This window comes from Anser cygnoides, chromosome 2, assembly GCF_040182565.1.
Source record: "Anser cygnoides isolate HZ-2024a breed goose chromosome 2, Taihu_goose_T2T_genome, whole genome shotgun sequence".
Taxonomy (NCBI): domain Eukaryota; kingdom Metazoa; phylum Chordata; class Aves; order Anseriformes; family Anatidae; genus Anser; species Anser cygnoides.
The window spans coordinates 47169000-47183232 of NC_089874.1; the positions used below are offsets into that span (position 1 = coordinate 47169000).

Here is a 14233-nt window from a genome sequence, read left to right on the forward strand (position 1 = left end):
AAGACAAAATGCTCTCCTGCCACCTTTTCCTGCTTCCGCAGGGGCGTCTTGTAACAAGCTCTCTGTCACACACATCCAGTATCTCACGACTCTGTTGTCTGTCTGCATGTCCAGGAAAGCCATCTTTTTAGTCTGTCTTGGAAAATTGTAGAATGTATGTGTAGTACTGCAAATAGTTTAAAGCATTTTGTTGCAAAGATGTGACAGGATTTTTTTTAAAAATAGATTAAGTACAAAGTGTTAATGCTTGACAGAAATTTTCCATGCCAGTGTCTGCCTCAGAGAAAAACACAAATAATTAAATAAATAACAACACTATTTCAAACTAATGCTGGGAAATAGATAAAGTGCTTATTGTGGCTAAAACAAACTAGCTATTGTTTCACTGGTAAACTGTAGTGCTCTCTGGCTTGAGAGCACAGGCGTAAGCTTCAGCAACATGATACCTCCATGCCAGAGTTGCTGACCTCTGAGAGTTGCGCTGTACGCAGCAGAGACGAGGGCAGTAGGCAGCGTGGAGGCCACACTGCGGCGCAGGAGGCTGGGTTTTGTGTCCAGCTGGCTTTGAATTAAACATGCTCCTTCGTGTGCGCTCAGAGCTGTTAGCTGGGCCAGAATGAGTTTTGTGTAGCCTTGGCATTTGCCAGCTTCAGGGTACTTGATTTAAGGGGGTGGGGGCTGTTGATTTTTTTTAATTGTTATTTTAGTTATTTGTTTAACTCTTAACATTCCACTTTATTTGAAGTGGTTGGAACATTTAACATTTTGGTCTTTGAGCTTTGCCTGATGCCTGTATTTTACATCCTTTATTTTTCAGATGTATATAGCACTGATTTCCCTGCATGCTCTAATTATGGTGGGATTTCACTTCTTGTATTGCTTTGAAGAAGACTGGACAAGTGAGTACTAACGAAGTATCTCATTAAAATACCAGACTAGCCTATGAAAAAGACCTTATAATGCAGTTTGCACGTAAGGCAACCCCTTTTATGCTGGTTTTAGAAGAATGCTATCAAGGCTCTGCTATGCAATCTTTGCTTTTTTAGTTATCAATTCTGGAACTTCATAATTCTTTCTGACCTGCTCGGATCTTTGTCCTGAAAAGTCCTCTTTCAACTTAAGGCTGATACTGCCTGAGGAGAAGCTGAGATACAAAGACTCCTAGACAGTATGTGCAGTAAGCTAGTGTTTACGTGAACGCAGCACTGATGTGCTGAATGCCAAAGCAAGATAAGAAGAGTGTGTATGCTCTTTTTAAAAGGGTAAAGTGAGTCATTCTTGCAAGACTGCCAGGAAAACATGTTAACTCAGTTCCAAAAATCCACCCTCACAAGAACAAACAATTCCTTTCCGCAAAAAATACCAACAACAACCAAAATAAACTACCAGCCCTCATTCTGGAGCAGCCAGTGAGTAAATTTTCACATAAGCGCTTGAGATACATTTTTAAAAAAATGTGGTTGTGGGAAATCCTCTAGGTAATGCTGAGTCAAAGAGCCAGGTGCCAAAGAATGTCTGTGGAGATTTGTGTGCTGCTTGCAGATTTTTTTAGAAGGACATTAGCTTTGTTTTTCTTAGAATTTCATTTGTGTCATTCAATATAAGGACTGGTTTTAGCTTATAGTACTGCAGAGGATAGGTACATTTACACATACAAGGTGAATTTGACAAGGCTGTTGTGCAGTTCAAAACTTTGGCCAACAGCTGCCAAATGACTGAGAAATTCTGGATTTGACTACAGTGGATACAACTATAGTGGAAGGACCCATCAAAATATAGTTTCCTTTGCACCTTTTCTCCAAGCATGTATCTGTGAGGGAAGCACTTCTCCACCTGTTCCAGATTTAGGTGGCAGAACAGAGCATGTACAAGAGGTGGATGGATCTGTTGTTCCAGCTGCCTTGGATGTATGCTGATGGTGTTAGCACTTGATTATTGCGTATCTGTTGAAGCTTAACGTCTTCCAATGGGGAAAAACCTTTTTTTTTTTTTTTTGGTGATACTTACTCTTTGATTTCAGAGCAGACTAGGAATGTTCCAACACAACATTCAGTGAAACACTAGGATTTTTGATCTATAACATCCTTCTCCCTTTTCCATTCTTCTTTTCCTCATTTATAGGCTCCTTTTCAGACTCTTTCAGCTCTCACTTCAGTTTGCTATGAGGTTGCACTATAGGTAGAGTGTAAGGAAAAGATAAGAAATTGGATAAGAATATACTTGTCTTTTAAGTTATGACTTAGAGAAGTTATAAAAGGAAGCCTATGTTGTTTTTATGTTGGTGCTGCTGAAACAGTCATCCTTGTGTCCTGACAACTAGCTTGAGATTTCTAATGTGATTTTATTATTACGAAAAATCCTGGAAGATGAAACTACAGGTGAAAGAGTGCAGGAGTAGACTGGACTCCTGGAGAGAGTGTGGGAAAACCCCGAACTGGAAAAGAAAGCTGCATTCTTGAAGTGTCACAGGGGTTTTTTTTGTTGTTGTTCTTGTTGTTTTGTTTTTTTTTTTTCTTTTGTTAAACTTGTAGGAGCAATCATGTCATTGTTGTCTATCCTCAGCAATGTCTGAGCTTCTCTGTGCACCTTTTTGAGTATGGTCATCATATAGTTTATTTTGACAATTTTAGTATAGAAAACTTGTGGCCTAGCAGGTGTTCTGCAGCTGCTACATTACCTGATCTCTCCCCTTCCAACTTGATTGTTTTGTCTTCACAGAATGCAGCTCCTTCTCTCCACCAACCACAGTGATTCTCCTCATCCTCTTGTGTTTTGAGGCTCTCCTATTTCTCATCTTCACTTCAGTTATGTTTGGGACCCAAGTACACTCCATCTGCACTGACGAAACGGTGGGTGTCTCGTGCACTTTCCTTTACCCTCTCTCTTCCCATTAGTAGAAACAGTGAAGCTTTACAGGGTTTTACTTCATTGCACGGGGAGCTCATGTGTACCCTTTGAGGAAAAGCTCCGATGTAATCAACTGAACGAGCACAGCGGTAGGTGTTGCTCTCTGAAAGTCACTGTGAGAAGTAGTGTCCACCTGTGTTTTTACTGGCTGGGATTTGTGTTGACAGTACCTGTGATAAGGTAGGCATTGGTAACTGGGTTTACTCTGTACAGAGTACTTGTTCGTGTGGATTTGAAAACATTTTTCCCTCAATGAAACGCTGTTAGGTTGGTATTCTTTTAAATTTTGGTCTGTGTCCCCAGGTGTCACTACTTGCAGCTTTACGTGCTAGAAAATGTTCCGGTTTAACTGCTTGTTAAGTAGTTCAAACACCCTTGCCAGGGAGGAGGAAAAAAAAAAAGGGTGGGGTGGGGTGGAGAGATTCCTGGAAACATGGTAGGTACAGTCTGCTGCAAAACCACCTTGTCACCCCAGTTTGAGTACAGCATCGTAGAGCTGACACAGTAATGTTGCTGTGCCTCCTCTGTCACTGCATTTGCCTGCTTCTGTAAAGATGGAGCTGGTGACTCCTGGTGATATTCCCACACGTGAATACTGCTGGCGTTCACCAAGCACGCTCAGATGCGTGATAGCTCAGACCAAGAGACTGGAATTAGCTGGAGTGGTTGAAGAGAAATGATGTTTTTAAAAGAGTGACAAGAGTCCCCTGCCTCATCTAGTTTTCCTTAGCTTCCACTTGTTTGCCCGTGGCCAGTTGAAGCTAGAATGGGTATTTTTGCTGCCACTGGAGAGCTATGGCTGGCATTATACTGTGTAAGAGCCCATCGCTCCTGAGTCTTCTTTACAGTGCTTGTTTTTCTGCCTGGCTTCTGCAAGAGGCTGGTAGTCACACTGTGGCTCTTCCGTGTTCAGAGGAGGACTGCAGCTATTTCTGCTGGGGAGACCCCTAGGATGGAGTACGGTGTCATAAAGGAACAATGAGATCCTGCCAAGCTTGAGTTTATCAATACGTGTGTAAGCTAGCAGTGCTGTCTGTGAAATCATCTGAAATTCTCAAGCTTTGAAACCTGGCAGGAATCTTTAGAAGCTGCTTCCAATAGCCAGGTACACAAATAATTATTTTCCCTTCCCTTCAAATTCTGCAAACTCTTAGGTATTGAAGGACATATGCGACAAACTAAAACTAAAAATGAAAGATGGGCACTCACTGTTTGGTTGTGGGTTGTTTTTTTTCTTTTTTTTTTTTTCCCCCCTAAATTCTTTCCAGTAAGAATTTTGCTCTTTGGAAACTTCTGTGCTCTCTGCGATACTTTGCATTGTTGATTTTGCTAGCATTGAGCTAGCTGTGTCTGGCAAACAATCTGTTCTGAGTGGAGGAGTTTTTCCAGGTGAAATTCTTCTTGGTGTGGTCTCTTTCAGTGTTTTATTTCACATTTGCAAGACAGGGCTGTGCTGTGCCTTTTCTCACCTTCTTCCAGCCACTGGGAGACCTCATTCCCCATCCTGTGTATGCTGTCCCTCCAGGTGGTTTATTTCTTCCTGAGGGGACCCAGAACCCTCGAATTTTGCTGTTACCTCTGGAGGTGACGTTACCAAGGGTCAGTGCAGCTCCTGCAGTTGGCTGCGCTGTTACTGCAGAGCGCACAGAGCTGGTAATTTGAGACGCACAGATACATTAATCCCTAGCACAGGAGAGCCATGTAGGTCAGGAGAAGCTTGCCTTGCAAAAGATCGTAAGTTACAGAACTTTATGACCTGCCTGCTGCTGCTACCCGTGGAAGAGTAATGCTCTCCGGTGTCTGCAGTGGTTAATTTTGTGTGGCAGCCAGGCGTAGCTTTCCTGGAAGACCCAATTCACTTTCTGGGTTTTAGGCATGATACAGATTTGTTTTTTTGTTTTTAATGACTGACTAGTGAATGTTTCAGCTGATTGCTTTGATGGCTTATTTTTGTTTCCCCTCTAACCTTTACTAAACAGTGCCAACGGTTTCTCTCAAATTGGTATCTTATTTAACCTTTTCTCCCTGCTGTCAGCCCATGCATGTTTTGGCAGTGATTTTAATGAAACATGAAGAGGCACCAGGTAGACTCAGCCACGTTGAGCCATGGGCGCTTCCTGAACTTGCTTGGTGAATCTGGGAGCATTATAGAGATTATCTTGTTGGGTTTTTTTGTCTGCAAGCTCATAATGGTTTCCTCTAAAATTTTTCCATCTGGTTAGCACATATTGCTTTCAGCCATTAAAGCGCATACTTTGTATTTGGTTTTATGTGGTGGGTTTCTAATTGACATCAGAGGCAATTGGAGGGCAAGTCTTAAAAGGTTTAATGAAATTTCCAGACCTGAACAAAATTAAAGCAATTCTATTTCCAAGAAATATTTTTTTTTTTTAGAGTATAAAACGATGAGAAGAAAGGGAGAGGCTCTATAAAAGCAATTTTATTTTCTTACTCCATCCTTTGGATAAGGGGTAATTGAGAGTAGAGCTTTCCACAAATCCAGAACTACAAAAGCTGAGCGTTTGACTGAAAATGTGATATTTCTGTTTTCAGGGAATAGAACAGTTGAAAAAGGAAGAGAGAAGATGGGCTAAAAAAACAAAATGGATGAACATGAAAGCAGTATTTGGCCATCCGTTCTCTATAGCATGGCTTAGCCCATTCGCAACACCAGACCAAGGAAAAGCAGACCCGTACCAGTATGTGGTCTGAGGAATTCCTGACCAGCATTTCCACTAAGATAGAAACATATTACAGCACTACTGTTATAAATTTTCCATGAATGTTTAAAAGAAAAAGCAAAACGAACTTTTTTTTATGTCTATTGAATGGCTGATAATTGCAGAGAAAAAAAAGCCCTGTATTCCACAATTTTAGATCATTCTATATCTCTGGCTGAAACTGCTGCTGTTGCTTTTTCTTTTTGTTTTTCTCATTTCTTTTTTTTTTTTATTTCTTTAATCTTGTTAACTTTACTGGCCTTTGTTTCTCTCTGCTTTCTGTATGGCATAACTAATGTGGAGGGGATCCTCTTTCTCTGTTGTGACCCACCTCTTCTGAATAGATTCTCATGCTGTCTCCTGACTGTGATGAGCTCTGTGGAAGACATACGAGTGCCAACAGTCCTACACAGACACCTTTGGACTTCCTGAAGGAGCGCGTCGCTCTTTCATAAGTGAACTTGAACTGGGAAGTAGACACTTCACTTTATCAAAAGGTGCGAGACAAGAACACGACACAGCAAGAGAGCCAGTTGACCTGGTGATCACACACAGTTGAAGTATTTCAAACAAATATTGCCAAGACCACTTCCCCCCCCTTTTTCCTTCCAGCCTCGGAATTGGTTCCATCTTTCTGGCATTATTTTGTCTGTTCCCTCCCTTGTGCACAGGAAATTGTTGCCGTCTTAGGGTAACTGTGGCAGATTAAGAAGATTGTTTGGATTTTTTTAAATGCCTTATATTTGCAGGAAAGAAAGAAAGAGATCGAATTTTCAAGTGTTTAGAGTAGCAGGATCATCTTGTTTGTGTGTGTTTGTCTTGGTAAATGAGTTGTTAGAGCAATGCCTGCTAAACAGTGTTAACGTGAAAAACTGCTGTGAATGCTCAGAGGCAGACAGATTATTATAAAGACTAATATTGACAGGATGCGTAGGTATACCAGGGCGATTGAGCCTATATTCTTAGCATTGCCCTGGTCTTAGAGCTTTGTAAATCTTTTTCTCATATTAATGCATACATGTGTATGTGTGCAAATACACACACATACGCGTATGCACTTTAAATTGGGAAATGTTGATGGTAAGGAGCATGCATACTGTTATGAACCGTGTGGTGATGAAAGTGGGAGGGACAGAAGGCATTCCAGAAACGGGTAAAGCTAAGCCATTTATAGCTGCAACAGGCATCTTGTGTTCAGGTAGGAATTTTATTATATTTTTGGATCGTGACTCCCATAGGCTCATCAGAATACTGCAAACAAAGGAAAAATGCAAATCGGCTGTGTCCATGAATTCCAAGGAATCTTTTCTTTCCTTGGTTTAAATAAAATCATATTTTTGAAAGATGACCTGTTTAGACTGCTTCAAAGCCATGGGGGAAGGGAGGGAAATCAGGGAAGGAGAAATTTAGTGGATGTCTCATTTTGGAAGTAATGTGAATGCTGCATCTTTTCAATCTGTCAATGCTTCCATATGGAAAACAAATGCAATAAAACTTTTCCAAAAAAAAAGTTTGCTGTTCTTATTTTCTTTCTTCGCTTTAAACTTTGGGGAAATCTGTATTGGCTTTCTGAACTTTTGCTTTTGGCTTTAGTCACCTAGATAGGTGAGAAACTAATGCGTCTCACTGTGTGGTTCATTGCTTTAAAATTGTGTTGATATATTCCAGCTTTGTTATATTTACCCTTCTTTACTATGTATTTTGGAGGAAGACTGGTTGTGTTCTGGCGTTGAGATTGCTGTGGAAAAAATGTAATTACTCATTGTTTCAAGCAAATGCAAAGTGTTGTATGATACAGCGTTGATATTTTCAGACAAACTTAATTTTCAGTGAGGCATCATCACAGCTTGCAGAAGTGTCCTCTGATGCCTGTTGTGTGTATCCCAGTGACTGGGGTCTTCTGTTTTACTTGCACTGTATGATTTGGCGGTGTGATTTGATGCAGTTTGAATGGTACTAACTGGGGGTCAGTATCAACATGAGAAAGGCAGACTTCCTGGCTTGTATTTTCTTGGACAGGACTACCTGATTTCGGGTGCTGGTTCTGCTGTAGCATGGCCAAGAGAAATTGGAGGACAGACTTGATGAGAGGCAGAGCACTTCTGAGGGAGACGTGACTTTGCCCGTTCATTACGGCAGGCAAAGCAGGAAGTTGGAGAAATCCCGGAGTACAAATAAGCTGCTTAACTGATCCTATGTCCTATGAGAACAACGCTGCATAGGTTGTGGCAGTTTCTTTCCCAAACTGGCATTTCCTAAATCATGGCCATGGTTTTCTTTTTTTTTTTTTCTGAAAGTTTGTGGGCGCTGCAAGCAGAAGTGATGCAGGGAGCTCCTGTGCCCGCTGTTGCAGAGGGCCAGGAGGGACTGCCAGGAAAGCCTGCCTTGATCATGCTCTCAGATATTGAGCAACACCTCCTGTATCTCACCCGTAATTGATGAATGGTTGCAATGTTTGCCGGTTCTGTTTCCGCTTCCCTTCTGGATGTTACAAGTGTATTAAAGGAACCTAACGCGTTTCTTGTAACACGTGCGAGCTGTCCTGCACACCGCTGCTCCCGCTGACAAGCGGTCAGGTCTTCAACTGTCGTGCATTCCTTCCTTCCTTCCCCTTTAAATCTTATTTTTAAAGCTAAAACCAGGTTACAATTTTGGTGACTCCTGATTATTTTTTTAAGGTAAATTGCACAATGTTGCAGGTAAAGCAATAAGTTACTGATTATGATTTTTTTTTTCCCGCCAGTCTCTATCTGTGCTTGCACATCGCAAATTAAACTTGGATATCTTGGAAACCTTTCTTTATCTTTCCCTCCCTTCCCATAACCTTCCTCACACCCTACTGCCTGTGGGGCGGGCAGCCAGGATGGGAACAGGAAGGATTTTTACAAGTTTTGCTCATTTTGAATGTGTGCCCTAAAGGGATTAGCGAGGTTGGGCAAGGAGAGAGAAAGTACGCCCCTAGCTGCTCCGATTACCTGCTCCCTAAACTGGCATTAGTGCAGCCTCGGGCTGACCCTGCTTACCGCCTCGATTAGCAGATGCTAGCCAGAGTGGGCGAATTATGGTGGTTTTTTTTTTTTGTTTTTTTTTTTTTGGCTGCTGCCAAGAAGCCTTAAAGATGCTTATTCCCAATTTAGATGGCAACATGGATCGAACCGGATTACACATGTGTGACTGAAGGCAGGATTAAAGCTTGGGCTGCTGGGGAAGAGCTCGAATGCCTGGAGTCTGCTCCTCCTCCTGCCCTGTGCTGCTCGTTTTCCTTCTCTCCAGAAGCTCACACAGCAAGCGCTGCAGCCGTGGTTTGTTTCAAACACATTAGCAGCCCCTCTGGCTTGCCAAGGAGCAGCTGAGGACCAAAGCTCTTCCTTTGCTTAAGCAGTGATCGACTCTTCCTCCCCGCTCCAAAGTCAGCAGGGGAAATGCGGCACAAGTAACGTTTGCAAAAGCTTTGCATTTAATTTCTCTGTTTATGGTGCTTTTTCTCCTGGGCCAGCTCTTGCACACTCAATGTTATTGAAAAACCAAGCTGCTGCTTTATTAAAATGTCGTGTTATTTACAGGGCTTGCTGTGAGCCCAGTTGTGGTGCTGCTGGGATATTGCATGTAGTTGTTTTTTTCGCCCTGCAAAGTTTTTGAAATGATTTGTGGGTACTTAGAGACAACCTGCAGAACTAGAACACGTGTGGTTTTCATCCATTTATTCTAAAATGGTGGTTTAAATGGTTTTAACTCAACGTGCTCATTTTTCCTTGAATTTCTCAAAGCCTTGATCCAGTACCCTTGCTTCTCGAAGGGCAGAGTTTCTACGTTGTCACCTGCATCATATCACGCTCGCCTGTAAAGCTGACTCCTCTCTTGCGTGATGGAGAATATTGGTGTAAAAATGTGGGCCCTGCTTCACCTGGGGTAGCCTTAAAAACAACCATTACGAGTTCCTTAGTTCTACATGGAGAAGACTACCAGAAATAAAATGTTGGCCCCAAAATAAGATGGACCTGGTCAAAACGTGTACTCTAGTGATGCTCTTGGAGAGAGGAGGAGTTGGAGCTGGCTGCCCAAAGCTCCTTAGGAAAGACAAAATTGCCAGTCCTGCTTTGACATCGATGTAGGTTTCCTCGCATCCCAGCCTTGCACTGCGATTTGCCTTGGACAGTTTGCTAAATGGAAATTGTGTTCCTAAATATTCGCTCTTAATCAGTGCAAAGTAAGCTTGTTGTCATGTCAGCTTCAGGGGCCAAGCCTAGATCTGGCTGTGGTAAATTCCTGGTGACTGGAAAAAGCCGTACTATTTTGCCTGTATCTGAACTCCTGGAGAAAAAAACAAACAAGGTGGAATTTCACGTTGCAGTTGTACTTCATTACTTGATGAAGGGATTCAAAAAACACTGGGAGAAGATATCCAAGTATGAAAAAGGAGTAGTTTTAGAAGCCATCTTTTCACCATAAAAACTAATGCCAACGTATACCCAAATAATTCACTGGGACTCAGATTGTCCATGAACTGGGTGGTGTTTAAGGGTTTCGTTGTTAAATACAAGGCTGAAACCAGCAGTAGATCAGGATGTCTGTCTTGTTAGCTGGACCGTGAACACCCTGTGCAGTGGTTGTTGCCCAAATACTTGCTTAGAACATGAAACAACCTTAAACTTTTCTCTTCTTGCAGGGTATTGAGCGTCTTAAAAACCAGAAACCCACCTGGGAGAGGATCAGCGGCTGGGAGGGGATGAGAGCGGCCTTCGGCGGTGCTTTCTCCTTGGCGTGGCTCAGTCCTTTCTCGAACCTGGACTGCAAGAGCCCGCCGCCGGCTGGGGCAGCGGCGGCAGCAGCCCCCGCATCCGCGATCATGACCCAAGAAGAAATCGAGCAGTTCCTGGCTCGAGACGTCGCCATCCAGGTGTTACATGAATAAGCGAAGCGTCCTCAGAAGTGTCAAGGGACGGTTTCAGGTTCTTTTGTTTTAGTAGCTACTTGCGCTGGAGAGAGGTAGGGTGGGTTTTTGGTTGGTTTGTTTGTTTTTAATGTACTTTTGGTGCAGAAAATAATTCAGGAGTATTTATCGGGGAGCCAGGTACGGCACTAGCAGAAGCAGTGCAAATCTCCAGCCAAAGCTTTATAATGGTGAGATTCATAAGCTCCTCTCCTGACCCGTGTCGCCTGCTGTATTGAGCATTTCTGACATGGCCTCTAAGGAAAGCTGCCAGCGTGGTCCCAGAAGGAGCAGCCAGGAGGGGTCTGTGTGCCCTTGTGTCCTTACAGCCCTTCGGAGGCTGCGCAATAAGCGTGGCGTGACGGCCGCGTTAGCCCAGCTCTGAAGGTTTTGCTAAAAACACCTCCTTTTGAGCTCAGCCCGTGGATGCCAGCTCTGGACTGTGAAGGAGGCCGGAGCTCAGCTCCTGGCAGAGGTGGATCTAGGTGGATGCCAGGATCTAGGAACGCCGGGGCTGTTCCTGCACTCAAAGAGAGGGAGGCATCCACACCCCGCCGCTCCATTGGGCTTGCTCTGCTTACACCTCTTTTTCCTTCTCTGGGTAGCCGGGGGGAGCTGGGAACAAACATTGCCTCTTAATCCTTCCTCTAACATTGTCCTGTCAGTGTTTGCTGCTAATCAGGGGCTCCTTAAGCTAAGTTTGCAGCCAACTCCTGGTGAATGGTGTGAGCACAGAGAAGGACCACGTGTCGCCCAAGGAGGATGCTGCTGCAGGTGGCAGTGGTCACAGCAAGAGCATGCGGGGACCACTCTGGTCATCAGTTACAGCAGCTTTATATTTAGAATATTTTTTCCGTCTGTTGTTGTTTTGTTTTCTTCTTCATGTCATCTTCCTCACCTTAATTATCAGTGAATTTTGCAGGGTACCAGGGAGATGTGCTCCTGGGTTTCCACCACAGGTTGTGCTTGGCTTTGAGCCCCCCTCCCCATAACGTGGAGCAAAGATAATTGCTTCCTCTAGAGAGAAAGATAAAGGAGTCGGGGAGGAATTGTGGGAGACTTAGGTTAGGTTTCTATTATTTATTGAAGCAATACCAGGTGGAATTTGTGCAAGATTTTATTTTATTTTTTTCATGACAGTGAGAAAGGAGCTTTGGGGATGAAAATGTGGTAACAAACAGAGTCTGGTGATTGTAAGGAGTACAGTTTGGCTGAAAACCAGGAAAAAAAAAAAGAGTAGATATTAACAAGAGCATTAAATGGACATCAGGGACATACACAGATCTGTAAGGGATTTCCTATAGGGAGAAATAGAGACGTTTAAGGAGGACACTAAGACTAGCTCATATTTCCTAATTTTGGCTTGCTGCTCAGCCTCTGTCTGCTCCCGGTGAGCTTCTCTGCCCCTGCTGCCCAATCCATAGGGTGGGAATGGTGCTACGGGGTCCTGCAGGAGAACCGAGGTCATGGCTGGAAACCAGCGCCAGCAGCGTGAGAAGCAGAGAACTTGGAGGTAATTTGATGGCTACGTCCACGGTGTGACTGCTGGGGTGGGCTGCTCTTGGTGGTGTTTTCCAGGCGGCTTGAGCTGGGCCGGGAGCAGTCGTGGCCCTCGTTCACCGAGCGGGAGCGGTGCTGGCTGCCGGCCCCCTTAGGAGATGCTCTGCAGACGTGCCCGATGCCTCGGCTGAGCCGCGTGCTTCGCCTCTCAGGCACGGTCTGGAAAATTGTTCTTGGATGGCCTGAAATGCCAGGGTGAAGCTTGCATCAGGGCGAGCTCGTGAGGGCCTCAGTTTGGGAAGAAGTGCCTTGTGCCATGTTTTGGTGATGCTCCTCGGGTGCTGCTCTCGTTGCTTTGGGTGGACGCGGGTTGAGGTGGCGTGTTTCGGCCTCTGCTCTCCGGGCTGGTGCACCTTATTGTGTCCCACCTCCTGCATTGCTCCTCAGGTGCTGGCATTTCCTTGTTTTGTTTTGTTTTTCCTTATTTTTTAATAACTGAAACTGGAAAGCAGCGTGAAGTGAGGGGTGAGGCTGCCCCCCTCCTTCCCCTACACACTCCCACATTTTCACCCCAGCCAAGGGGCAGGAGCTGGAAACACATCAGGAACCCAGCGTATTTCCTTCACATCCTCACTATACCTCCTGCCCTGCCTCGATACAGCGTGACAAGAGTTGGAAGTGGCAGAAGCCTTCGGGAGTTGGAGAAACGTCCTTTATTGCTGGCTCTGCCACAAATCTCATACTTTAATTACCACCCACCAGCTTGAGACCAAATGTGATTTCCGTGAAATTGAAACCAAAGCCCTGGTTCCCCTCCCCTTCCCTTTGTGTGCCTGTTGCCCCCCCGTGCCGTGGTGCCTTCGCCTCCAGCCCTGTGTGCGGCAGCTGCCCCGGGGAAGGCCGGGGGCCCTTGAGGATGCTCCCCCGGTGAAGGCACCGCAGTGAGGGCACCTTCCTGGGCTGGGGCTCCTGCTGCTGCTCCGGGGTGAGGTTTTCCTCCGTGGTGGGACAGGATCGTGGCAGCTGTGGGAAGTGTTCCTCTACTCCGGTGTCTTCCACAGCAGGTTTTTCTATGCAAGTTGAGCACTTACACCTCTTGGAAATATATGTATTTTGGTAATTGTAACTCCTGTTTTATGCCTCTGGTGGCTAAGTGTACTTATTATTAAAGAATTAACACTTCCACCCGTATGCTCCTCCCTTCCCTATGCTCTGCTCCCGGTCCCACCTGCACCATGCCTGGGGTGGCCCTGGGGGGGACAGAGGGGACAATGTGGGCAGTGGGGCTGGGGGCTGCATTGCTGCTGTTGCTCCCCAAATCTTTGAAATCCAAGGGCATGAACAAAGCCTTTTTTGTAATTATTATTTTTAACCTTTTTCCTCCTATCTTTTTTTCCTGGGGTTCACATTGGGGTCCTGGATTGTGCCTTTCCATGGGGCCGGATCCTGGCATGTCCTCACAGCCAGGCACTGCCCTTGGGTGCAAAGTAGGGGGGCTGCCCGCTGCTTTGCTTTGGCTGCTTGCTAGTCAACAGCCGACTTGTTTTCTTGGCTAAATGAGGAAATTTCAAAGCAGAGAGATGAGAGGCCCTGGGGAAAGATTAGGTCTTAATGCAGAAAATATTTCATCTCGTTGCAAGATGGGATGGGGATGACCGGGTCCCGTGCCGTGCTCTCGCCACTGGCAGCACCCCCTTTGCTGCACCCACCGTGCGTGGGCAGCCTGGCATCATCACCCTTTCTTTTTCCTGCTGTGCAGCCCTAAGGCTCAAACATTTGCTTTTTAAAATGCATAAATAATAAGCCTCTGCTACTGCATGGCTCAGTTTGCTCTTTTCTCACAGAAATACTGAACCCCCCTTATCTGAGCTCTGAGACTGGGGGATGTGCGCAGCTCCAGCTGTGCACAGCTGCTCTCGCCTTCCCCACACTGTGGCTGGAAGCACTCCAGAAGTATGCTGCCCTCCAGTCCCCCAGCAGCATTTGGGGTGGGAGGGGAGAAGCAGAGGCAATATGCTTTTACCAGAGCTCTGGTAATGGTGTTGGAAATGGCACTTCTTCCAAAAATGTCCCGGTGCCAATTCTTCCCCACCTCTCCCCAAAAAAAGGAAATGGAAGTGGGTGGGAGGGGAGGAAGATGTATGAAAAATGGTATTTGGGGAAGACTCTGCCAGGT

The 14233-nt window shown here is 45.0% G+C and overlaps 1 protein-coding gene across 6 annotated transcripts in view; it reads left to right on the forward strand.

Annotated features, from left to right (window-relative positions):
* ZDHHC3 (zinc finger DHHC-type palmitoyltransferase 3) overlaps window positions 1-13242 on the forward strand; it is a 32267-nt gene extending 19025 nt beyond the window's left edge. For 4 of the 6 annotated variants that reach the window (XM_013184765.3, XM_066992007.1, XM_066992006.1 and 1 more), the window contains 3 exons: window positions 818-899; window positions 2719-2849; window positions 10294-13242. In XM_013184765.3, the coding sequence (XP_013040219.2) occupies window positions 818-899; window positions 2719-2849; window positions 10294-10539 (459 nt within the window). In that variant the 3' untranslated portion in view covers window positions 10540-13242. Of the gene's footprint in view, window positions 1-817; window positions 900-2718; window positions 2850-5460; window positions 6976-10293 lie in introns of those variants that run through there. The other 2 variants (XM_066992009.1, XM_066992008.1) reach the window with 2 other exon arrangements.
* The last annotated feature ends 991 nt before the right edge of the window (window positions 13243-14233 follow it).